The sequence below is a fragment of the Cherax quadricarinatus genome, chromosome 2, assembly GCF_038502225.1.
Source record: "Cherax quadricarinatus isolate ZL_2023a chromosome 2, ASM3850222v1, whole genome shotgun sequence".
Lineage (NCBI taxonomy): Eukaryota > Metazoa > Arthropoda > Malacostraca > Decapoda > Parastacidae > Cherax > Cherax quadricarinatus.
Genome location: NC_091293.1, coordinates 5291716 through 5319215, shown reverse-complemented (window position 1 = coordinate 5319215; position 27500 = coordinate 5291716). Strand labels below are relative to the sequence as shown.

Here is a 27500-nt window from a genome sequence, read left to right as displayed (position 1 = left end):
TCCTGCCAGATGACTGTGAGACAGAAACCTGTAACTGTTTTGCATGATGGTAGGATTGCTGGTTTCTTTTTCTGTGTCATAAACACGCTAGATAACAGGGATATCTTGCTACTCCTACCTACACTTTGGTCACACTTCGCAGACACGCACATGCATATATATATATATATATATATATATATATATATATATATATATATATATATATATATATATATATATATACATACATCTCGGTTTTTCTCCTTTTTCTAAATAGCTCTTGTTCTTCTTTATTTCTTCTATTGTCCATGGGGAAGTGGAAAAGAATCTTTCCTCCGTAAGCCATGCGTGTTGAATGAGGCGACTAAAATGTCGGGAGCAATGGGCTAGTAACCCCTTCTCTTGTAGACATTTACTAAAAAAGAGAAGAAAATATATATATATATATATATATATATATATATATATATATATATATATATATATATATATATATATATATATATATATATATATATATATATATATATATATATATATATATATATAAACACTGATCTCTGGCTGAAGGAGACTCGAATCTACGAACCTTGGAACAAGGTACGCAGTGCTATACCAAACTCACCACACTGGACCAATACCTTGGAGTCCAGCTTGCGCTAGACTTTGATCCAATGCAGCCAGCTTTCAGGGAGAAGGATTACATCTTTTCGTCTCATCCCCTGCATGCATCAGCCTTACTAGAGATTTTAACAATGCAAGGAATTCGCGAGAGCAGGCGATGCATGCAGGGGATGAGATGAAAAGCTGTAAGCCTTCTCCCTGAAAGCTGGCTGCCTTGGATCAAAGTCTAGCGCAAGCGGGACTCCAACGTATTGGTCCAGTGTGGTGAGTTTCGTATAGCACTGCGTACCTTGTTCCAACGTTCGTAGGTTCGAGTCTCCTTCAGCCAGAGATCAGTGTTTGTGTATATTTCGCTTGTTCTCGCGAATTCTTGCACACACACATATATATATATATATATATATATATATATATATATATATATATATATATATATATATATATATATCTTTCTTTCAACACACCAGCCGTATCCCACCGAGGTGGGGTGGCCCAAAAGGAAAAACAAAAGTTTCTCCTTTCATATTTAGTAATATATACAGGAGAAGGGGTTACTAGCCCCTTGCTCCTGGCATTTTAGTCGCCTCTTACAACACGCATAGCTTACGGAGGAAGAATTCTGTTCCACTTCCCCATGGAGAATATATATATATATATATATATATATATATATATATATAATATATATATATATATATATATATATATATATATATATGCAATAAGATCAGAGTAAACAGGTGATTTTAAAATATGCAACACAACCACTGTGAAAGAGTAGTGAAATTCCAAGCGCTTTCGTGACTACTCACATTGTCAAGGAACTTAGAATTTCTGTATTCTTTCACAGTGGTTGTTTTGCATATATATATATATATATATATATATATATATATATATATATATATATATTTATATATACATATATGTATATACATTATATATATATATATATATATGAATATACATATATGTATATATAAATATATATATATATATATATAAATATATATATATATATATATATATATATATATATATATATATATATATGCAAAACAACCACTCTGAAAGAATAGAGAAATTCCAAGCGCTTTCGTGACTACTTACATTATCAAGGAACTATGAAAGTGAAGCATCCAAGGAAGCTATATAAGGGGTCGGCCAGCACCTCACTATCAGATCCCACAACGGTTAAACACGTGACGCGCGGCGAGCCAACTTGGATAGGTCCTTTGCAAAACTCACCCCCAAGCTATTTATTTGTCCAGTGTATTATTAAATTCTACCCAAATTCTATTAATTATAAATGGATCTAATTTATATAAACCAAAGGAAATATTCATATTATTGTCAAAACTGCTTTTTATGAAACAAGATTCAATTATATTCCTGTCGACCATGGACTTGCTTGATACTACTTTCTCAACTTTTTGAAAATCAATTGGATGGTTAAAATCTCTTACACGAATAAATAGAGCATTGGAATCTTGTCCAGTTCTAATGCTATATTTATGTTGTTTTAATCTTAGTTCGAGATTTTTACCAGTTTGACCGTAATAAACTTTATCGCAAATTTTACAAGGAATCTTATAGACACATCCATCAGCATTTTGGGGGGAATTCTTAATCAAAAGTTTTTTTACTGCATCAAGATTTTTGAATACAACTTTAATATTAAAAGTCTTAAGAAGAGAAGGCATATCAACCAAGTTTTCATGGTAAGGGAGAACCAACATATTTTTAGTTGAATAAGGCTGGTTGCCCTTTTTTGGATTATAAAAAGTGTTCCTAGCAAGTTTAAAAGATTTATCAATTACATTTCTTGGGTATTTTAAATCATTACCTATTTCATAAATTTTGGATATTTCCTCATCTATGAACTCAGGACTACAAATTCGTAAAGCTCTCAAAAACATTGATGAGAAAACAGACAGTTTGACTCTATCTTGATGCGAGGAATAATAGTGGACATAGGAACAGTTATTTGTAGGTTTTCTGTAAATTTTAAATTTGAATTCATTATTACCCTTAATAATTAAAACATCTAGAAAAGGCAAAGAGTTATTTTCTTCAAACTCAACAGTAAAGTTTATAGAATGGGCTAAGCTATTTAATTTTCCAAGAAAATGGTGTATATCTACATTTTTGGGCATAAGACACAAAATATCATCAACATATCTGAACCATTTAGCTCTATTAGGGAGGATTGTGTTAAGCAACCTTGTTTCAAAAAATTCCATGTATAGGTTACTAAGAACAGGTGAAAGAGGATTTCCCATTGCCATACCAAACTTTTGAGTGTAAAACTTATCATTAAATACAAATTTTGCATCAACAATGCAAAGTTTAATAAGTTTAATGATAGTTGGAACTGGCAATGGTAAATCATAGTTAACGAGTTCTTCAGATAAGAAACTTAATAAATCATCAACAGGAACTTTCGTAAACAAGGAAGTAACATCAAAACTAACCATGTTAAAATCATTTAAGTCAGTCAAGGAGCTTAATTTATCAACCAAGTCTATGTTGGCAATGGGAAATCCTCTTTCACCTGTTCTTAGTAACCTATACATGGAATTTTTTGAAACAAGGTATAACACCAGGCACATCTCCTGAAGCGCACATCAACCAAATAACTGCTGCAGCATATGGGCGCCTAGCAAACCTCAGAACAGCATTCCGACATCTTAATAAGGAATCGTTCAGGACCCTGTACACCGTGTATGTTAGGCCCATATTGGAGTATGCGGCACCAGTTTGGAACCCACACCTAGCCAAGCACGTGAAGAAACTAGAGAAAGTGCAAAGGTTTGCAACAAGACTAGTCCCAGAGCTAAGAGGTATGTCCTACGAGGAGAGGTTAAGGGAAATCAACCTGACGACACTGGAGGACAGGAGAGATAGGGGGGACATAATAACGACATACAAAATACTTAGAGGAATTGACAAGGTGGACAAAGACAGGATGTTCCAGAGATTGGACACAGTAACAAGGGGACACAGTTGGAAGCTGAAGACACAGATGAATCACAGGGATGTTAGGAAGTATTTCTTCAGCCACAGAGTAGTCAGTAAGTGGAATAGTTTGGGAAGCGATGTAGTGGAGGCAGGACCCATACATAGCTTTAAGCAGAGGTATGATAAAGCTCACGGCTCAGGGAGAGTGACCTAGTAGCGATCAGTGAAGAGGCGGGGCCAGGAGCTCGGACTCGACCCCCGCAACCTCAACTAGGTGAGTACAACTAGGTGAGTACACACACACACACACTCACACACACACACACACACACACACATACACACACGTGCACACACACACACACACACACACACACACACACACACACATACACACACACTTGGAAGGTTAACTACTCGGTAAATTACACTGAATTTCTACATGAATCAAAGGCCAAGACCGAGAATTTCCCTGGGATAAGAGGTTCTTGATCAACAGGTCTGTTGTGGTCTCGACAAACAGGTGTAGTGTAGTCTTGACCAACAGGTCTTGTGTGGTCTTTACCAACAGGTCTAGTGTAATGTTGACCAACAGGTCTGTTCTGGTCTCGACCAACAGGTCTAGTATAGTCTTGACCAGCAGGTCTTGTGTGGTCTTGACCAGGTCTGTTGTGGTCTTGACCAACAGGTCTAGTGTAGTCTTGACCAACAGGTCTAGTGTAGTCTTGACCAACAGGTCTAGTGTAGTCTTGACCAACAGGTCTAGTGTAGTCTTGACCAACAGGTCTAGTGTAGTCTTGACCAACAGGTCTAGTATAGTATTGACCACAATTTTTCTTGGTATATGTGAAGAACGTTTGTACTTTCTCTCGTTTTGCTCCCCTCCTTGACGGATTCAAACGTTACTCACCGATGGCGTAAATCCTCGCAGTGATCGTGATGAATCCAAACACTACTCACCAGTGACGTAAATCCGTGCAGCGTTCGCGGATTCATGGGTGGCTCCCGTGAGAGTGTGCACAGCTCGGCAGCGGAACGCGAGCTGGGAATCAGACGAGCGAATATCTCGAACAACCAGCTGGCCCGTAGACACCATCTGTATGCGACCATCTGTATGTGAAAGAGAGAGAGAGACAGAGGATAGAGAGAAACTAAGAGAAAATTGCTGCATTAACAAATTCCGTTTACCTTCATTAATTGCAAAGCAAGACTAAAAAAATCACCTTAAAATATATAATCCAAAATAGAATGACTTACGATGGACTAATTACTGCAAGCCGGCAAGGCAAAGCTTCAATTATCATCACGTACATAGAGCAGCGGAGAGCAGAGGAAAGCAGAGCACAGCAGAGCTCCAGCGCAATGCAGTCTGCGTGACCAGATAATATACCTTACGGAAATAAAGGCCGGAGAACCTTCTAATACAAATTTTCGTATCTAAGATTTTGTACATTATTAAAGACGGTTGGAACAATTCCTTTATAACGAACTACGTTCTTACCGGTTTTAACGGTTTTTACGGTGTTAACGGTTTTGACGGTTTTGACGGCCTTAACGGTTTTAATTCGAAATCACTTAAGAAATAACTATTTACAGATATAAACAAGAAGTTTATATACCGTCCGGTCTAATTATAAACTAGAAGCAATATAAACTTGACTATACTGATAAGAGCAAGTAATTAACATTATTGTGCTAACATTTATGAAGAAAAGTCCTTTACTAAGGCAAGGGAGTAAGAGAGAGAGAGAGAGAGAGAGAGAGAGAGAGAAAGATATATATATATATATATATATATATATATATATATATATATATATATATATATATATATATATATATATATATATATATATATATATATATTTATGTATATATATATATATATATATATATATATATATATATATATATATATATATATATATATATATATATATATATATATATATATATATATATATATAGAGAGAGAGAGAGAGAGAGAGAGAGAGAGAGAGAGACAGACAGAGAGATAAATAGAGGGGGAGGGAGATAAAGGGGAGAGTTGTGGCCACAATGTCCCAGAAGGGAAGAAATCGAGGTAATAGATGGGAGGAAACTGTTGATTTACTGCCCGTGTGTTGGAGGTCAGTGTGGGTCATGTTTCCCTCTCTCTCTCTCTCTCTCTCTCTCTCTCTCTCTCTCTCTTACACACACACACACACACACACACACACACACACACACACACACATGATAACAACATATAAAATACTGCGCGGAATAGACAAGGAGAACAAAGACATGATGTTCCTGAGATGGGACACAGAAACAAGGGGTCAAAATTGGAAACTGAAGACTCAGATGAGTCAAACAGATGTTAGGAAGTATTTTTTCAGTCATAGAGTTGTTAGGCAGTAAAATAGCCTAGAAAGTGACGTAGTAGAGGCGGGAACCATTCATAGTTTTAAGACGAGGTTTGATAAAGCTCATGGAGCAGGGAGAGAGAGGACCTAGTAGCAACCAGTGAAGAGAAGAAGCCAGGAGCTATGACTCGGCCACTGCAACCACAAATAGGTGAGTACAAATAGGTGAGTAAACACACACACATACACACACACACACACACACACACACACACACCCCTGCAATCTCAACTAGGTGAGTACACACATATACACACATTAAACTACAGACCAGTGTCACTGACGTGTATATTATGCAAAGTCATGGAGAAGGTTATCAAGTGAAGAGTGGTGGAGCACCTAGAAAGGAATGAGCTCATCAACGACAACCAGCATGGTTTCAGGAACAAGAAATCCTGGATCACAAACCTACTGGAGTTCTATGATAGGGTGCCAACAGTAAGACAAGAGAGAGAAGGGTGGGTAGACTGCATTTTCATGGACCGGAAGAAGGCGTTTGACACAGATCCACACAAGAAATTAGTGAAAAAGTTGGAGGACCAGGCAGGGATAACAGGGAAAGCACTGCAATGGATCAGGGAATACTTGTCAGGAAGAGAGCAGCGAATCATGGTACGCGGCGAGGTGTCAGAGTGGGCGCCAGTGACGAGCGGGGTTCTTCGGGAGTCAGTCCTGGGACCGGTGCTGATTCTGGTATTTGTGAATGACATGACGCAACGAATAGACCCCGAGGTGTCCCTGTTTGCAGATGATGTGCAGTTGACGAAGACCAGGCAGAACTACAAAGGGATCTGGATAGGCTGCAGGCCTGGTCCAGCAACTGGGTCTTGGAATGCAAAGTAATGAAGATTGGGGAAGGGCAAGGAAGACTGCAGACGGAGTACAGTCTAGGGGGCCAGAGACTACAAGCATCACTCAAGGAAAAGGATCTTGGGGTGAGTATAATACCGGGCACATCTCCTGAGGCGAACATCAAACAAATAACTGCTGTAGCATATGGACGCCTAGGAATCCTAAGAACAGCATTCCGACATCTTAATAAGGAATCGTTCAGGACCCTGTACACTGTGTATGTCACGCCTATACTGAGGTATGCAGCACCAGTTTGGAACCCACACCTAGCCAAGCACTTAAGGAAATTAGAGAAAGTGCAAAGATTTGCAAAGAGACTAGTCCTTGAGCTAAGGGGCATGTTCTACTATGAGAGGTTAAAGGAAATCGACCTGACGACACTGGAGGACAGGAGAATTTGGGGGGATATGATAATGACATATTAAATACTGATAGGAATCGACAAGGTGGACAGAGACAGGATGTTCCAGAGATGAGACACAGCAACAAGGGGTCACATTTGGAAGTGGAAGACTCAGATGAACTACAGGGATGTTAGGAAGTATTTCTTCAATCACAGAGTTGTCTAGGAAGTGATGTAGTGGAGGCAGGGTCAATACATAGCTTTAAGAAGAGGTAAAGCTCATGGAGCAGGAAGAGTGACCTAGTAGCGACCAGTGAAGAGGTGGGGCCAGGAGCTGTGACTTGACCCCTGCAACCATAACTAGGTGAATACACACAACACACACACATACACACACTCATATGTCGTCTAGACACTTTCGAATCATCAACAGTCACCCTCATATATAGTCACTTTAATATCATGAACAGTCACAGTAGTGTCATCAAAGGTCACCTTCGTATAAACTGTCGCCTTCAAATCATCATAATTCACCTTCATACCATGAAGGAAATGTTCTCTGTATTAACTCCTAACATCTATTACCTCACACTTCAGGTAGACAGACAGAAGCGTGTGACCCACGTGAATTCAGCTCTTCCCTTAAACAACAACAACAACAACAACAACAACAACAATAGCAATAATAATAATAATAATAATAATAATAATAATAATAATAATAATAATAATAATAATAATAATAATAATAATAATAATAATAATAATTAGGTAATCTTAAATACACGTATCATCTTTTTACTTCTTGGTGTTAGAATCTTGTCAAGTGTAAATAGGTTGACCTTCCAGTATTCTGTGGCAGATAAATTTGTTAAAATTATCTTTCTTGTCACGTCTTGCACTTCGACGTTTTTATTTCGTCAGTCCTTCCGTAATGTAGCAAATGAAATTCGTCCTCAGTGAACATCGTACTGTTATAAGTGATCCACTGGAAGATTTGGTTTATATCAGCTTGGAGGCTCGGTGTGTCATCTGTGGATGCCACTCTCACACAGATTCTAGTATCGTCTTCAAAGTATGATACAGTGCTATGTTTATGTCCTTGTCTATATCAGGTATGGGACTGAGAAACATGTGAGGAGAGTACAATGCCTTGGGGTGCAGAGCTTTTCACTGTAGCAGATCTCACTCTGTTTACTATTACTTTTTTTGGTTCCATTTATTAGAAAGTTAAATATCCATTCGCCCATCTTTCCAATTATTTCCTTTGCAGGCATATTGTGCGCAGTTATCCCATGGTAGCACTTGTCAAAGGTTTTAACAGAGTCAGTGTGACTACATCTGCATTTTGCTTGTCTTCCAGTGTATCCAGGATTATGTCGTGATGGTTCAACGACTACAAGAGGCAGGAGCGACCTGTTCTGGACCAGTGTTAGTCTGGGCTGTGCAACTGCTCCGATTCCATGTGATTCACATTCATTCATCTAAAATACTTACAAAAATCTTGATAATGTGGGAGGTGAACGCAATGACAATTGCTTTACTGTCACATTTGTGGAGTACTAACCTAACTGTGGTTGCAGGGGTCGAGTCATAGCTCCTGGCCCCGAGTGAGGCAATATCTGTGGTTTTTAATTACTGTGGGATGACTCTAGTGTCTAGACTCCTTGACAGAATATTTAAAGCACGTGATAATGGCTGTTTACTATTCTTGATGGATGCTGAGTTCCACGAGTCAGGGCTGGAGCAGAGTGCATGGGAATGCAGTCAGTGGCTTCTTGAGGTCAAGGCTGAGTAATAACTCACTGAGCAAAAACTGGAGCCTACATGGATGGTATTTCGGGGATCAACGCCCCCGCGGCCCGGTCCACGACCAGGACTCCTTAGTAAATGATATTGCCACTTATTTCTCCTAAAAGATAAAGATTTGCCACTTTTCACCTTTTTCATAAAAAGAGGACGTCCCACTCTTTATTTCTCTGGATATGTACCAAGAGATTAGTTACAACTCATAATGGCCATGTATGTCTGATTTTTTTTAATTAGACACATGTGCAACATTTGGGTATGTTTATTGTGGGAAACGTGTTGCACATCTGCTTAATTTATCAGCTTGATCCACCTGTCTACATTTATGAGATTTTATACGGTAAAGGATAGAGGAATTTCCCTTTAAGCCCTTACATGGCGCAGGACTGATAATTATTATATTATATACTAGGGTATCATCTGGTTTATATTAAATACCAAGGTATCATCTGGACAAGGGAGGTAGTAGTTTAAACCCTGAAGGTTTATAAAACTGTTCACTTTTAACTTTTATAGATTTTGGAACCGAATATTTTTAATCCATATAAGGGGAAGATAATGAATTAAGCTGCGGCATAGCTGAAGGATGCTGTGTGGGGATCATCACCTGCGTCTTCAAGCAAGGGCAAAATGCCGGATTTTCCATATGATAAGAAGTTTGTTAACTGCTTTTATCTCTCTCTCTCTCTCTCTCTCTCTATCTATCTATCTATCTATAAGAGATAAGATAAGATTTCGTTCGGATTTTTAATCCCCGGAGGGTTAGCCACCCAGGATAACCCAAGAAAGTCAGTGCGTCATCGAGGACTGTCTAACTTATTTCCATTGGGGTCCTTAATCTTGTCCCCCAGGATGCCACCCACACCAGTCGACTAACACCCAGGTACCTATTTGCTGCTAGGTGAACAGGACAACAGGTGTAAGGAAACGTGTCGAAATGTTTCCACCCGCCGGGAATCGAACCCGGGCCCTCCGTGTGTGAAGCGGGAACTTTAGCCACCAGGCCACCAGGCCTGGTATATTTTCCGAGCATGTTATATTAAGGACAGTATTTACTTGATCCCAGTTGATGCTCTCACTGTTGAAGCTGAAGACTTGAATTTGGTGGAAACTCCTTAGTGTTTATTTCTGACCGCTGTGTATGCAGGTTTGAACATTGGTTAGGATGTGATCTGAATGTGCTCTTGTATTCCGCACCAATATTCATGAATATGAGGTCAAGGGTAATTTCTAGTCTTGTTGATTCCACTATTGGAAGGCTCGAGGAGAATTCATTACAAAGCTCCAATAGTTAATTTCTGTGAGACTTCTTAAGAGCTTCCTCCTGGGATAATCCCTTGAAATATAGTATTTCCTATATTCTTAAATTTTGGATGTCTGTAATCACCAAGTCACCAAATCACCAAGCAACGATATATTTTATTTTCTTAATTTCTTTGGTCTGTGCTTTTGGCACGCACGTCTATGTTTGATCTGTAAACTATCTCCTTGAATTTCAGCCTAGAGTTTTGCCAGTGTGTTTTTAGTGACATTTGTTTAGTCTGTGAAACTGTTTACTACCATAGAGCTAAATATTCTCACAGACGTGAAGGTCAGAGGTCAGAGAGCTGGGTTTTACTTACCAGTTCCAGCTGGAGCTCGTGAAGGACAAAGACACAGTTAAAAATATGTTATTTTGTGCCTTTATCAAACAGTTTTCCACTTTCAGTAATTAGAGATTTCCTTGTGTATTGAGCTGAGGTTTTGCAGTTCTTAATGCTCATACTAAAGTTCGGTTAGTTCTCAAAAACCCTCACTAAATATCTATTACCTCTCAAGGTTCCGCATTTTTACTGCTCATCGAAGTTCTTATAAATCGTCCACTTTGACTTTCTAAGGTAACGACAAGCGTTTTATTAGAGCTTTTGAACCAATGTGTTAAGGAAGAACTGCAGTAAGTATTTTAGAAATAATAACGCTAATTAGACCTATAACGCTAATTGTTAACCAGTAAACAAAGAAATGCAGTAAGCAAGAAACAAAGAGTTCCACAAACGTTTAAGATCTTGTAAATGCTGTGATTATTATATTAATGATAACGTATTCCATAAATTTATGAAAATGACATGTGCAACATTTGGGTAACATTTCTGCAATAACGATGCCCAAATATACTATACCACGGGCGGGGATTAAACTCGTGGCGAGTGAGTCTCGTAAAACTCCAGCCTAGAGCATTTGTTTGCAATCGTGTCATTACGCTTTCGTGAGTCAAGATGCCTAAATGTTGCTCACGTGTCTTTTTCGTCGATTTTCTTAGATGAGAAACTAGACAGCGCCGTGCCTGTGTCTGCCAATCCCAGAACACTAATACCATATCTTAGAAATAAGAGTTCTACAGATAGTGAAAAATTTGACTCACGATATCATAATAACAGGATTGTAAATATATCCTTGAACGGAGGGTTTGATCTCAAGGGAACCCATGACCTGCTTGTATTAGGACTGGCTAGCCATGGGTTCGAATCTTCTATTCAGTGAATTGAAAAATCTGTGAAATGTGAGAAGTTGAGGTCCTTACCAGCGTTGTGGGACGGATAGTAGTTGCTGTGACCTTGTGTCCAGGAGGTGATGGTAACGAAGTCCTTGACGAATGGAGGAACTTTGCAGTGCAACACTGCAGCGTTGCCCTCCAGCACGTACTGGTTGTACACCTGCACCTCGAAGTACTGCTCAACCACTGTTGGAGAAGCGAATAATACTGGATTAGTGTTTAGTGAGAGTATACTCACTCTTTTCTATATCTGCAGTAATCACATTTCTTGTGAGCTTCTTTTATCGAGAACAGTGTGATGAGGTGGTGATTAACGGGAGACAAAAAAAAATGACTGGGAAAATCTCTATAAAGGAAGCTTTAAAGAAATATGCTTACGGAAGATAAAGAAAAGGGTGCGTGTACTTTCAAGAAGGGCTAATCCAGTATGAGTAATTAGAAGGGGTAGTGGAAAGACTACCCTTCGTCCGAGAGAGACCAACTCTCATAGGAGAATAGGAACAAACAATTAATCCTAGTGAAACAGGGATGTCGGAAGGTAGATTGAGAGAAAAGGTTGTTCCGTGGAAGAGTAGTGAAGAGGAATTGATGATGGAACAGGTAAGCGCAGGCAAGAGACGTCTCCCAGCCACGCGGGAGGACACTCAAACACCAAACCCAATCGCGCAGAGTGAAGGCTAGATCCTATCTAAGCCACTCAAGGCGGAGGACGGATCCTAACCCAGTCAGGCAGGAAGAATCCTCTCTTTTTCTTTCTCCTACATCCGAGTCTTTGATCCTCAAACACAAGCGGACGCTTGCTTCTTTTTGCGAGGATAGAGTATGCGCAACACCAGTCGTTCTACTTTGACCCCAGTTATCGTACAGAGTGCGTTTTATAGAACCTGGATCATGTGTTATCATATACGGAACGCAAGTGATTGTGCTATGATCATCATCTATCATGCACAGTGCGTTTTGTAGCACTTGGATCATGTGTTATCGTAAAAGAACAGCAAGTTATTGTGCTATGATCAGCTATCGTGCGCAAGGTACATTTTATTGCACCTGAATCATGAATTATTGTAAAATGAACGGAAGTTATTTTGCCTGGATCAACAGTTATATCTCAGAAAAATTCGCTTTCCCAATAGCAATCGTGCGTAAACGAGTTCATGGTGAATGAACTTGGCAACGCTCGTAGCTTCTCACTCACTGTTCATCATAAGCTAAAAATATAAGATAAGCTTAATTTCAGCGGTGCTGTTAGTTTATTCATTAAGCTCTGCCGTCACCCATCAGTCGTGCGGCGCAAAGCTTAAAAGCATGTGAGAACGGAGTCACCGCCGCACTCGCAACAACCATCACAACGCTGCACATCGCTTTACATGTCTATAACACCAACACAACATCTGTCGCATCGTTACTGTCAACATGATCGTCATCACACACATCACTAGTCATGTTCATCAACAATCATCGTCATCACTATTGTTGTATGTCATCATCATCACATCCGTTATATCGTCCATAACATCATATAACATATTGTTGTAATATCACATCGCATATTATCATTAACAATAACATCATAACATTAACATCATCACAGATTGTAATAATAATAACATATATCATTAACAATATCATATCATCATAATAATTTATATCATCATCATTAATCAATGTCGTCGTTAACAATCATCAATATAATGTTATATTAAATAATGATAATAAGAACGAACAATTTATCATTTAATTATTGTTACGTATATACTATATTCAACATCTCATTTCACTCATCACCAACATCATCACACACCAACAAGAACAATAACAATAATACATCATTTACACTAAACTGTCACAATCATCAATCATACAACATTAACACATGCATACACATACATATATATTACATACATACATACATACATATTATTATTATTGGCTACATATTATATACATATATACATATTATTACATGCATACATATTATTACATATATATATTACATATACATATACATGTGTATACATATTATTATTAATATTGGTTATTATTGTTATTATTATTATACGTATTACATACATACACACACATACATTGACACACACACACACACACACACACACACACACACACACACACACACACACACACACACACACATACACACACACACACACACACCCACACACAGACACACACACACACACACACACACACACACACACACACACACACACACACACACACTCACACACACACACACACACACACACACATAAAAGGTGTCGAACATAGGTAAATAAAGTTACTTAATGAAATAATTTTCTTCGTCGTCTCCTTTTCTCCTCCTCCTACTCTTTCCCCCTTTCTTCTTCGTCATCTACTCGACTTTCTCCTCCTCCTACTCTTTCCCCCTTTCTTCTTCGTCATCTACTCGACTTTCTCCTCCTCCTACTCTTTCCCCCTTTCTTCTTCGTCATCTACTCGACTTTCACCTTCTCCTCCTCTCCCCTGTCTCCGTCTTGGTCTACCTTGAGACGCCTAAAATATGTAATCAGTAACTCAATTCCATTTTTCTTCTGGTTTAGAATTCTTCTCATTTTATTGATTTTTAAAGTTTTCATTTCATCCTAATCTCTTTTTTCCTTCCAATTTTCTTCTTTTACTTCCTTCGTATTTTTCCTCACCTCAGGTATCGTGTGGATTCTTTCGTGTCATACGTGAACGCATCACCATCTGTTTGTTGGATGTGATGAGGACCTCTGTTGGATGGTCGTACCGTTGTGTCCTATTATGTAGCGTCCTGATATATGTTCGTACAATTGCGTCTTCTTTCATCTTATTATGTAGCGTCCTGTTAGATGTTCGTACAATTGCGTCCTCTTTCCTCTTATTATGTAACGTCCTGTTAGATGTTCGTACAACTGAGCACTGTTGGTTTTTCGTACAGTTGCGTTAAGTTAGTTCTCGTGCGAATGTTACCTGTTAGCCTTCCTCTTTTTTCGTGTTGGTTGCACGTAACGTTCTTGCAGCGTGTTGGTCGTGCAGGCACGTAACGTTCTTGCAGCGTGTTGGTCGTGCAGGCACCACGGAGGTCGTGCAGGCACCACGGAGGTCGTGCAGGCACCACGGAGGTCGTGCAGGCACCACGGAGGTCCCCTTTTGGCCTCAGCCTATTGTAGGCGAGTGATTTCCTCGCGTTTATTCCCCGCAATAGTTGGCAGTCACGCTCCATGGTGACGGCGATGTGTGTTAGTCACGATAGTCACGCCTGGGAGGAGGAGGAGGAGGAGGAGGAAGACGAGGAGGAAGGAGGAGAGGAGAAGAAGGAGGAGAAGAAGGAGAAGGAGAAGAAGGAGAAGAAGGAGGAGGAGGAGGAAAGGGAGATCTTCATTTTCATCTGCCTCTTCATCAAAATTATCTTGTGCGTCGTCGATCATCTTAAGTTCCTCCTCCCTCCTGCTCCTTCCTCCTCCTCCCTCCTGCTCCTTCCTGCTCCTTCCTCCTCCTCCCTCCGCCTCCCTCCTGCTCCTTCCTCTATCCTCCCTCCTCCTCCTCCCTGCTCCTCCCATCCTCCCTCCTCCTCCCTCCTGCTCCTTCCTCATCCTCCCTCCTCCTCCCTCCTGCTCCTTCCTCATCCTCCCTCCTCCTCCCTCCTGCTCCTCCCTCCTGCCCTTCCCTCCTCCTCTCCTGCCCTTCCTCATCCTCCCTCCTGCTCCTTCCCATCCTCCTCCTGGGCTCCTTCCTCCTCCCTCCTCCTGCTCTTTCCTCCTCCCTCCTGTTCCTTCCTCATCCTCCCTCCTGCTCCTTCCTCATCCTCCCTCCTGTTCCTTCCTCCTCCTCCCTCCTGTTCCTTCCTCATCCTCCCTCCTGTTCCTTCCTCATCCTCCCTCCTGTTCCTTCCTCATCCTCCCTCCTGTTCCTTCCTCCTCCTCCCTCCTGCTCCTTCCTCCTCCTCCCTCCTGCTCCTTCCTCCTCCTCCCTCCTGCTCCTTCCTCCTCCTCCCTCCTGCTCCTTCCTCATCCTCCCTCCTGCTCCTTCCTCCTCCTCCCTCCTGCTCCTTCCTCCTCCTCCCTCCTGCTCCTTCCTCCTCCTCCTCCTCTGCTCCTTCCTCCTCCTCCCTCCTGCTCCTTCCTCCTCCTCCCTCCTGCTCCTTCCTCCTCCTCCCTCCTGCTCCTTCCTCCTCCTCCCTCCTGCTCCTTCCTCCTCCTCCCTCCTGCTCCTTCCTCCTCCTCCCTCCTGCTCCTTCCTCCTCCTCCTCCTGCCCTTCCTCCTCCCCTCCCCTCCTGCTCCTTCCCTCCTCCTCCCTCCTGCTCCCTCTCCTCCTCCTCCCTCCTGCCCCTCCTCCTCCTCCCCTCCTGCCCTTCCCTCCTCCTCCTCCTGCTCCTTCCTCCTCCTCCCTCCTCCTCCTTCCTCCTCTCCTCCTGCTCCTTCCTCCCTCCCTCTCCTCCTCCCTCCTTCCTCCTCCTCCCTCCTGCTCCTTCCTCCCTCCCTCCCTGCTCCTTCCTCCTCCTCCCTCCTGGGCTCCTTCCCTCCTCCTCCTCCTGCTCCTTCCTCCCCTCCCTCCCTCCTGCCCTTCCCTCCTCCTCCCTCCTGCTCCTTCCTCATCCTCTCCTGCTCCTTCCTCATCCCCTCCCTCCTGCTCCTCCTCCCTCCTCCTCCCTCCTGCTCCTTCCTCCTCCCTCCTGCTCCTTCCTCCTCCTCCCTCCTGCTCCTTCCTCATCCTCCCTCCTGCTCCTTCCTCATCCTCCCTCCTGATCCTTCCTCCTCCTCCTCCTTCCTCCTTCCTCCTCTTCCTCCTGCTCCTTCCTCCTCCTCCCTCCTGCTTCTTCCTCCTCCTCCCTCCTGCTTCTTCCTCCTCCTCCCTCCTGCTCCTTCCCTCATCCTCCCTCCTGCTCCTTCCTCATCCTCCTGCTCCTTCCTCACTCATCCCTCCTGCTCCTTCCTCCTCCTCCCTCCTGCTCCTTCCTCCTCCTCCCTCCTGCTCCTTCCTCATCCCTCTCCTGCCCCTTCCTCATCCTCCCTCCTGCTCCTTCTCCCTCCTCCCTCCTGCTCCTTCCTCCTCCTCCCTCCTGCTCCTTCCTCCTCCTCCCTCCTGCTCCTTCCTCATCCTCCCTCCTGCTCCTTCCTCATCCTCCCTCCTGCTCCTTCCTCCTCCTCCCTCCTGCTCCTTCCTCCTCCTCCCTCCTGCTCCTTCCTCCTCCTCCCTCCTGCTCCTTCCTCCTCCCTCCCCTCCTCCTGGGCTCCTTCCTCCTCCTCCCCTCCTCCTGCTCCTTCCTCCCTCCCTCCTGCTCCTTCCTCCTCCTCCTCCTGGGCTCCTTCCTCCTCCTCCCTCCTCTGCTTTTCCTCCTCCTCCTCCTGCTCCTCCTCATCCTCCTCCTGCTCCTTCCTCCTCCTCCTCCTGCCCTTCCTCCTCCCTCCTGCTCCTCCTCATCCTCCCTCCTGCTCCTTCCTCCTCCTCCCTCCTGCTCCTTCCTCCTCCCTCCTGCTCCTTCCTCCTCCTCCTCCTGCTCCTTCCTCCTCCCCTCCTCCTCTGCCTCTTCCTCCTCCTCCCTCCTGCTCCTTCCTCCTCCTGCCTCCTGCCCTTCCTCCTCCTCCTCCTCCTGCTCCTTCTCCTCCCCTCCCTGCCCCTTCCTCCTCCTCCCCTCCCTGCTCCTTCCTCCTCCTCCCTCTCCTGCTCCTTCCTCCTCCTCCTCCTGCTCCTTCCCCTCCTCCTCCCTCCTCCTGCTCCTTCCTCCTCCGTCCTCCTGCTCCTTCCTCCTCCTCCTCCTGCCTCTTCCCTCCTCCTCCTCCTGCTCCTTCCTCATCCTCCTCCTGCTCCTTCCTCCCTCCTCCCTTCCTCATCCCTTCTCATCCTCCTCCTGCTCCTTCCTCATCCTCCTCCTGCTCCTCTTCCTCCTCCTCCCCTCCTGCTCCTTCCTTGCATCCTCCCTCCTGCCTCCTTCCTCATCCCCTCCTCCTGCTCCTTCCTCCTCCTCCTCCTGCTCCTTCCTCATCCTCCCTCCTGCTCCTTCCTCACCCCTCTCCTGCCCCTTCCTCCTCCTCCTCCTGCTCTTCCTCCTCCTCCCTCCTCCTGCTCCTTCCTCATCCCTCTCCTGCTCCTTCCTCCTCCTCCCTCCCTGGGCTCCTTCCTCATCTCCCCTCCTGCTCCTTCCCATCCTCTCCTGCTCCTTCCTCCCTCCTCCCCTCCTGCTCCTTCCTCATCCTCCCTCCTGCTCCTTCCCTCCTCCTCTCCTGCTCCTTCCTCATCCTCCCTCCTGCTCCTTCCTCCTCCTCTCCTGCTCCTTCCTCATCCTCCCTCCTGCTCCTTCCTCATCCTCCTGCTGCTTCCTCCTCCCTCCTGCTCCTTCCTCATCCTCCTCCTCCTCCTTCCTCATCCTCTCCTGCTCCTTCCTCCTCCTCCCTCCTGCTCCCTTCCTCCTCCTCCCTCCTGCCCTTCCTCCCACTCTCATCCTCCTCCTGCTCCTTCCTCATCCTCTCTCCTGCTCCTTCCTCCTCCTCCCTCCTGTCTTCTCCTCACCCCTCCTCCTGCTCCTTCCTCATCCTCCTCCTGCCCTTCCTCCACCCTCCTGCTCCTTCCCTCATCCTCTCCTGCTCCTCCTCCTCCTCCTCCTGCTCCTTCCTCATCCTCTCCTGCCCTTCCTCTCCTCCCACCTGCTCCTTCCTACTCCTCCCTCCTGCTCCTTCCTCCTCCTCCCTCCTGCTCCTTCCTCCTCCTCCCTCCTGCTCCTTCCTCCTCCTCCCTCCTCCCTCCTCCTCCTCCTCCTGCTCCTTCTCATCCTCTCCTGCTCCCTTCCTCCTCCTCCTCCTGCTCCTTCCTCCTCCTCCCTCCTGCCCTTCCTCATCCTCCCTCCTCCTCCTTCCTCATCCTCCCTCTCCTGCCCTTCCTCCTCCTCCCTCCTGCCCTTCCTCCTCCTCCCTCCTGCTCCTTCCTCCTCCTCCTCCTGCTCCTCCCTCTCCTCCTCCCTCCTGCTCCTTCCTCATCCTCTCTCCTGCTCCTTCCTCCTCCTCCCTCCTGCTCCTTCCTCATCCTCCCTCCTGCTCCTTCCTCATCCTCCCTCCTGCTCCTTCCTCATCCTCTCTCCTGCTCCTTCCTCCTCCTCCCTCCTGCTCCTTCCTCCTCCTCCCTCCTGCTCCTTCCTCCTCCTCCCTCCTGCTCCTTCCTCCTCCTCCCTCCTGCTCCTTCCTCCTCCTCCCTCCTGCTCCTTCCTCCTCCTCCCTCCTGCTCCTTCCTCATCCTCCCTCCTGCTCCTTCCTCATACTCACTCCTGCTCCTTCCTCCTCCTCCTCCTGCTCCTCTCATCCTCTCTTGCTCCTTCCTCCTCCCTCCTGCTCCTTCCTCATCCTCTCCCTGCTCCTTCCTCCTCCTCCCTCCTGCTCCTCCTCCTCCCCTCCTGCTCCTCCTCCTCTCCTCCTCCTGCTCCTTCCTCCTCCTCCCTCCTGCTCCTTCCTCCTCCTCCCTACTGCTCCTTCCTCCTCCTCCCTCCTGCTCCTTCCTCCTCCTCCCTCCTGTTCCTTCCTCCTCCTCCCTCCTGTTCCTTCCTCCTCCTCCCTCCTGTTCCTTCCTCCTCCTCCCTCCTGTTCCTTCCTCCTCCTCCCTCCTGCTCCTTCCTCCTCCTCCTCCTCCTCCTCCTCCCTTCTTCTCCTTCCTATTCCTCTTCCTCCTTCCTGCCCTTCCTCTTCCTCCTCCTCCTCCTCCCTCCTGCTCCTTCCTCCTTCCTCCTTCCTCCTCCTCCTCCTCCTCCTCCTCCTCCTCCTCCTCCTCCTCCTCCTCCTCCTTCCGCCTCCTTCTCCTCCCTCCTGCTCCTTCCTCCTCCTCCTCCCTCCTGCTCCTTCCTCCTCCTCCTTCTCCCTCCTGATCCTTCCTCCTCCTCCTCCTCCTTCTCCCTCCTGGTCCTTCCTCCTACCTCTTGCCCTCCTCTTCCTCCTCCTCCTCCTCCCTCCTGCTCCTTCCTCCTCCTCCTCTTCCTTCTCCCTCCTGCTCCTTCCTAATCCTCTTCCTCCTTCCTGCCCCTTCCTCTTCCTCCTCCTCCTCCTCCTCCTCCCTCCTGGTCCTTCCTCCTACTCTTCCTCCTTCCTGCTCCTTCCTCCTCCTCCTCCTCTTCCCTCCTGCTCCTTTCTCCTCCTCCCTTCTGTTCCTTCCTCCTTCTCTTCCCTCCTCCTTCCTCCTCCTCCTCCTCTTCCTCTTCCTCCTCCTCCTCCTCCTCCTCCTCCCTTCTGCTCCTTACTCCTCCTCCTCCCTCCTGCTCCTACCTCCTCCTCATCCTTTTTCCTCTCTACCTTCTGTTTTTCTTGTTTTCCATTCCTGTTTTCTTCTGCTTTTTCTTTTTCTGTTTCTCCTCCTTCATCATGTAAACGGGAATGTGGGCTTTACGAAAGACAATGTTGAAACAGTCAAGACAATATCTAAACAGGAAGATCAGTAACCGTCATAGAGTAAACATTAGACAGTATTGTTCTGACTCACTAGACAGAACATGTTTTGCTACAGAGAAGGAAACAGTGATTTTTATAGAGACAATGTAGGAACGAAAGAAAGAGACAGCAATACGGGTAGCTGGTGGAGAGCTCTAGGGTGGCACTTCTCCGGCACTAAAGAAGAGTGCCAAGTTGTTGGCGAGATTAACGCACAGGAACTTAGCTTTCGCGCGCGCGCGCGCGCGTGTGTGTGTGTGTGTGTGTGTGTGTGTGTGTATGTGTGTGTGCGTGTGTATGTGTGTGTGTGTGTGTGTGTGTGTGTGTGTGTGTGTGTGAGTGTGTGTGTGTGTGTGTTTATGTGTGTCTGTATGCGTGTGTGTGTGTGTGTATGTCTGTGTGTGTGTGTGTGTGTGTGTGTGAGTGTGTGTGTGTGTGTGTGTGTGTGTGTGTGTGTGAGTGTGTGTGTGTGTGTCTGTATGTGTGTGTGTGTGTGTGTGCGTGTGTGTGTGTGTGTGTGTGTGTGTGTGTGTGTGTGTGTGTGTGTACTCACCTATTTGTACTCACCTATTTGTGGTTGCAGGGGTCGATTCACAGCTCCTGGCCCCGCCTCTTCGCTGATTGCTACTAGGTCCTCTCTCTCCCTGCCCCATGAGCTTTATCATACCTTTATCATAGCTTTATCATACTATGTATGGTTCCCGCCTCCACTACGTCACTTTCTAGGCTATTCCTCGGCCTGACTACTCTATGACTGAAAAAATACTTCCTAACATCCCTTTGATTCATCTGAGTCTTCAACTTCCAATTGTGACCTTTTGTGTCTGTGTCCCATCTCTGGAGCAACCCGTCCTTGTCTATTCCGCGCAGTATTTTATATGTCGTTATCATGTCTCCCCTGACCCTCCTGTCCTCCAGTGTCGTCAGGCCGATTTCCCTCAACCTTTCTTCGTAGGACAAACCTCTTAGCTCTGGGACTAGTCTTGTTGCAAACCTTTGCACTTTCTCTAATTTCTTGACGTGCTTGACCAGGTGTGGATTCCAAACTGGTGCTGCATACTCCAGTATGGGCCTGACGTAAATGGTATACAGAGTCTTGAACGAATCCTTACTGAGGTATCGGAATGCTATCCGTAGGTTTGCCAGGCGCCCGTATGCTGCAGCAGTTATCTGATTGATGTGCGCCTCAGGAGATATGCTCGGTGTTATACTCACCCCCAGATCTTTTTCCTTGAGTGAGGTTTGCAGTCTTTGGCCATCTAAACTATATTGTGTCTGCGGTCTTCTTTGCCCTTTCCCAATCTTCATGACTTTGCATTTGGCAGGGTTAAACTCAAGGAGCCAGTTGCTGGACCAGGCTTGTAGCCTGTCCAGGTCTCTTTGTAGTCCTGCCTGATCCTCATCCGATTTGATTCTTCTCATTAACTTCACATCATCTGCAGACAAGGACACTTCTGAGTCTATCCGTTCCGTTATGTCATTCACATATATCAAGAACAGCACAGGTCCTAGGACTGACCCCTGTGGAACCCCGCTTGTTACAGGCGCCCACTCTGACACCTCGTCACGTACCATGACTCGTTGTTGCCTCCCTGTCAGGTATTCTCTGATCCATTGCAGTGCCTTTCCTGTTATGTGTGCCTGATCCTCTAGCTTTTGCAGTAACCTCTTGTGAGGAACTGTGTCGAAGGCCTTCTTGCAGTCCAAAAAAATGCAGTCGAAAACCCCAGTAGGTTTGTGACACAGGATTTTCCTTCCCTGAAACCGTCCTGGTTGTCAATTATACACTTGTTTATTTCCAGGTGCTCCACCACTCTCCTCCTGATGATCTTTTCCATGACTTTGCATACTATTCAAGTTAGTGATACACGTCTGTAGTTCAGTGTCTCATGTCTGTCTCCCTTTTTAAAAATTGGGACTACATTTGCCATCTTCCATACCTCAGGGAGTTGCCCAGTTTCATTTGATGTGTTGAAGATCTTTGTTAATGGCACACACAGTATCTCTGCTCCCTCTTTAAGGACCCATGGAGAGATGTTGTCTGATCCCACCGCATTTGAGGTGTCAAGTTCGCATTGCAGCTTCTTCACCTCCTCCTTGGTTATATGTACCTCATCCAGCACTTGCTGGTGTACCCTCCTGTTCTGATTTCCTGGAGTCCTAATGGTTTCCACTGTAAATACTTCTTTAAATCTCGTGTTGTGTGTGTGTGTGTGTGTGTGTGTTTGTGTGTGTGTGTGTGTGTGTGTGTGTGTGTGTGTGTGTGTGTGTGTGTGTGTGTGTGTGTGTGTGTGTGTGTACTCACCTAGTTGAGGTTGCGGGGGTCGAGTCCGAGCTCCTGTGTGTGTGTGTGTGTGTGTGTGTGTGTGTGTGTGTGTGTGTGTGTGTGCGTGTGTGTGTGTGTGTGTGTGTGTGCGTGTGTGTGTGTGTGAGAGAGAGAGAGAGAGAGAGAGAGAGAGAGAGAGAGAGAGACATGGGAAAGAACAAATAACACAAGACATGGCGGGGGTTACCTAGAGTTCAGGCGTATGACTGACACAGGGAGGGGAGGATAAAGGAAGAAGACGAGGAGAGGAAGAGGAGAAAGTGTGGAATGGAGGAATAGCTTAGACCACGGTGAAAGGAAGAAGTAGAAAGAAAGAGGATAAAAGTAAGGGCAAAGGAACTTGCAGGGATGGGATAGCGGAAACAAAAGAGAAACTAGAGACACTCAAATGAATATGAATCTTATATATACAAGACAAAAAAAAAACGCAAAGGTTACAAAAGGATAAGTGACCTGGATTGCAAGGTTAATGGATACAGTAGCACGTGTAGCAGAAGATGCAGTTGAACACATATATAAAGGGAAAGTTACATTTCCTCCTCTTGTTTTCAAGTATAAGGAGAACTACGAACAGAACATTAATTATCCTCAAGGGGGGACTTAACTAACTCCATGAAGCACTTCCTCATCCGGCTGGCTTACGTTGTGGTGCCTGCTGCTATCATTAATAGCCAGATTTATCAGACCATCGATTAGAATCGGGCAGCGGGGGAGCTGGTCCTAGGAATGTGATGTAAATGGAATAGAAATCCGACGAGCTGAAGAATAAGAAACTTGTGCAACATTTGGGAATCTTTATGGAGGAAACGTTACACCATCCAGTGGCTTCTTCAGTCCAATACACAGAAGAATGGTGGAAGAAGAGGAGGAGGAGTTTGAGGTAATCAGTCCCTAGAGTCGATGTTCAGCCCTGGCGATCAACAAGTGGTCCCAGTGACAGAGAATGTGTTACACAGTCAACGTATAATAGAATCTCAGATACAACAACTAAGAAGTTGGAATATGTAAGATGTTATATAACTCAGGTTAAACAATTAGAGTTACAGTGCCATCGTTGGAGCGGCTACAGTGCCGTCGCTGGAGCGGTTTCAGTGGCGTCTCTGGCACTGTAATCATATAGACGTTTCGGTTCATCCTGGAACATTGTCAAATCGCGAAAGAGAATACTGGAAAAAACTAGACGTGAGGTCAGAGCCAGGAAGTTGAGCTTTACTTCCTGCTTATTAGCTCATCCTATAGATTGGATGACGGTGTATCGAGCTAACATTACTCCTTGCGCCGCACGGCCCACTAGGATTTAGCGCTATCATATAAGAATAAATGACCCTGTTTAAGGTGCCACAAGCGGACTTAGAGAGCAATCACTGTGTCATCGTCAGAGGTCCTCGACTCTTCAGCCTTTGAACAGCAGATATACGAAATAAGGGCGTAACGCACGTTCAAGCCATGCACAGGTAAATGAATGTAAATGTTGTACTGTGTCATGCAATGTCGACACTAGTGGAGGCAAGACTGTACTGTGTCATGCAATGTCGACACTAGTGGAGGCAAGACTGTACTGTGTCATGCAATGTCGACACTAGTGGAGGCAAGACTGTACTGTGTCATGCAATGTCGACACTAGTGGAGGCAAGACTGTACTGTGTCATGCAATGTCGACACTAGTGGAGGCAACACTGTACTGTGTCATGCAATGTCGACACTAGTGGAGGCAAGACTGTACTGTGTCATGCAATGTCGACACTAGTGGAGGCAAGACTGTACTGTGTCATGCAATGTCGACACTAGTGGAGGCAAGACTGTACTGTGTCATGCAATGTCGACACTAGTGGAGGCAAGACTGTACTGTGTCATGCAATGTCGACACTAGTGGAGGCAAGACTGTACTGTGTCATGCAATGTCGACACTAGTGGAGGCAAGACTGTACTGTGTCATGCAATGTCGACACTAGTGGAGGCAAGACTGTACTGTGTCATGCAATGTCGACACTAGTGGAGGCAAGACTGTACTGTGTCATGCAATGTCGACACTAGTGGAGGCAAGACTGTACTGTGTCATGCAATGTCGACACTAGTGGAGGCAAGACTGTACTGTGTCATGCAATGTCGACACTAGTGGAGGCAAGACTGTACTGTGTCATGCAATGTCGACACTAGTGGAGGCAAGACTGTACTGTGTCATGCAATGTCGACACTAGTGGATGCAAGACTGTACTGTGTCATGCAATGTCGACACTAGTGGAGGCAAGACTGTACTGTGTCATGCAATGTCGACACTAGTGGAGGCAAGACTGTACTGTGTCATGCAATGTCGACACTAGTGGAGGCAAGACTGTACTGTGTCATGCAATGTCGACACTAGTGGAGGCAAGACTGTACTGTGTCATGCAATGTCGACACTAGTGGAGGCAAGACTGTACTGTGTCATGCAATGTCGACACTAGTGGAGGCAAGACTGTACTGTGTCATGCAATGTCGACACTAGTGGAGGCAAGACTGTACTGTGTCATGCAATGTCGACACTAGTGGAGGCAAGACTGTACTGTGTCATGCAATGTCGACACTAGTGGAGGCAAGACTGTACTGTGTCATGCAATGTCGACACTAGTGGAGGCAAGACTGTACTGTGTCATGCAATGTCGACACTAGTGGAGGCAAGACTGTACTGTGTCATGCAATGTCGACACTAGTGGAGGCAAGACTGTACTGTGTCATGCAATGTCGACACTAGTGGAGGCAAGACTGTACTGTGTCATGCAATGTCGACACTAGTGGAGGCAAGACTGTACTGTGTCATGCAATGTCGACACTAGTGGAGGCAAGACTGTACTGTGTCATGCAATGTCGACACTAGTGGAGGCAAGACTGTACTGTGTCATGCAATGTCGACACTAGTGGAGGCAAGACTGTACTGTGTCATGCAATGTCGACACTAGTGGAGGCAAGACTGTACTGTGTCATGCAATGTCGACACTAGTGGAGGCAAGACTGTACTGTGTCATGCAATGTCGACACTAGTGGAGGCAAGACTGTACTGTGTCATGCAATGTCGACACTAGTGGAGGCAAGACTGTACTGTGTCATGCAATGTCGACACTAGTGGAGGCAAGACTGTACTGTGTCATGCAATGTCGACACTAGTGGAGGCAAGACTGTACTGTGTCATGCAATGTTGACACTAGTGGAGGCAAGACTGTACTGTGTCATGCAATGTTGACACTAGTGGAGGCAAGACTGTACTGTGTCATGCAATGTCGACACTAGTGGAGGCAAGACTGTACTGTGTCATGCAATGTCGACACTAGTGGAGGCAAGACTGTACTGTGTCATGCAATGTCGACACTAGTGGAGGCAAGACTGTACTGTGTCATGCAATGTTGACACTAGTGGAGGCAAGACTGTACTGTGTCATGCAATGTCGACACTAGTGGAGGCAAGACTGTACTGTGTCATGCAATGTCGACACTAGTGGAGGCAAGACTGTACTGTGTCATGCAATGTCGACACTAGTGGAGGCAAGACTGTACTGTGTCATGCAATGTCGACACTAGTGGAGGCAAGACTGTACTGTGTCATGCAATGTCGACACTAGTGGAGGCAAGACTGTACTGTGTCATGCAATGTCGACACTAGTGGAGGCAAGACTGTACTGTGTCATGCAATGTCGACACTAGTGGAGGCAAGACTGTACTGTGTCATGCAATGTCGACACTAGTGGAGGCAAGACTGTACTGTGTCATGCAATGTCGACACTAGTGGAGGCAAGACTGTACTGTGTCATGCAATGTCGACACTAGTGTAGGCAAGACAGTACTGTTTCATGCAATTTCGACACTAGTGGAGGCAAGACTGTACTGTCATGCAATGTCGACACTAGTGGAGGCAAGACTGTACTGTGTCATGCAATGTCGACACTAGTGGAGGCAAGACTGTACTGTGTCATGCAATGTCGACACTAGTGGAGGCAAGACTGTACTGTGTCATGCAATGTCGACACTAGTGGAGGCAAGACTGTACTGTGTCATGCAATGTCGACACTAGTGGAGGCAAGACTGTACTGTGTCATGCAATGTCGACACTAGTGGAGGCAAGACTGTACTGTGTCATGCAATGTCGACACTAGTGGAGGCAAGACTGTACTGTGTCATGCAATGTCGACACTAGTGGAGGCAAGACTGTACTGTGTCATGCAATGTCGACACTAGTGGAGGCAAGACTGTACTGTGTCATGCAATGTCGACACTAGTGGAGGCAAGACTGTACTGTGTCATGCAATGTCGACACTAGTGGAGGCAAGACTGTACTGTGTCATGCAATGTCGACACTAGTGGAGGCAAGACTGTACTGTGTCATGCAATGTCGACACTAGACAAGACTACTGTGGCAGGACACTAGTGGACTGTACTGTGTCATGCAATGTCGACACTAGTGGAGGCAAGACTGTACTGTGTCATGCAATGTCGACACTAGTGGAGGCAAGACTGTACTGTGTCATGCAATGTCGACACTAGTGGAGGCAAGACTGTACTGTGTCATGCAATGTCGACACTAGTGGAGGCAAGACTGTACTGTGTCATGCAATGTCGACACTAGTGGAGGCAAGACTGTACTGTGTCATGCAATGTCGACACTAGTGGAGGCAAGACTGTACTGTGTCATGCAATGTCGACACTAGTGGAGGCAAGACTGTACTGTGTCATGCAATGTTGACACTAGTGGAGGCAAGACTGTACTGTGTCATGCAATGTTGACACTAGTGGAGGCAAGACTGTACTGTGTCATGCAATGTTGACACTAGTGGAGGCAAGACTGTACTGTGTCATGCAATGTCGACACTAGTGGAGGCAAGACTGTACTGTGTCATGCAATGTCGACACTAGTGGAGGCAAGACTGTACTGTGTCATGCAATGTCGACACTAGTGGAGGCAAGACTGTACTGTGTCATGCAATGTTGACACTAGTGGAGGCAAGACTGTACTGTGTCATGCAATGTTGACACTAGTGGAGGCAAGACTGTACTGTGTCATGCAATGTCGACACTAGTGGAGGCAAGACTGTACTGTGTCATGCAATGTTGACACTAGTGGAGGCAAGACTGTACTGTGTCATGCAATGTTGACACTAGTGGAGGCAAGACTGTACTGTGTCATGCAATGTTGACACTAGTGGAGGCAAGACTGTACTGTGTCATGCAATGTCGACACTAGTGGAGGCAAGACTGTACTGTGTCATGCAATGTCGACACTAGTGGAGGCA

At 45.6% G+C, this 27500-nt stretch overlaps 1 protein-coding gene across 1 annotated transcript in view; it reads right to left on the bottom strand.

Moving 5' to 3' along the window:
• LOC128690178 (cell adhesion molecule Dscam2-like) overlaps positions 1–27500 on the bottom strand; it is a 485658-nt gene that overhangs the window by 408220 nt on the left and 49938 nt on the right. The window contains exons 4-5 of the mRNA XM_070089455.1: positions 11539–11697; positions 4527–4676 (exon numbers count right to left, since the gene is read on the bottom strand). Of these exons, the coding sequence (XP_069945556.1) occupies positions 4527–4676; positions 11539–11697 (309 nt within the window). The remainder of the gene's footprint in view (positions 1–4526; positions 4677–11538; positions 11698–27500) is intronic.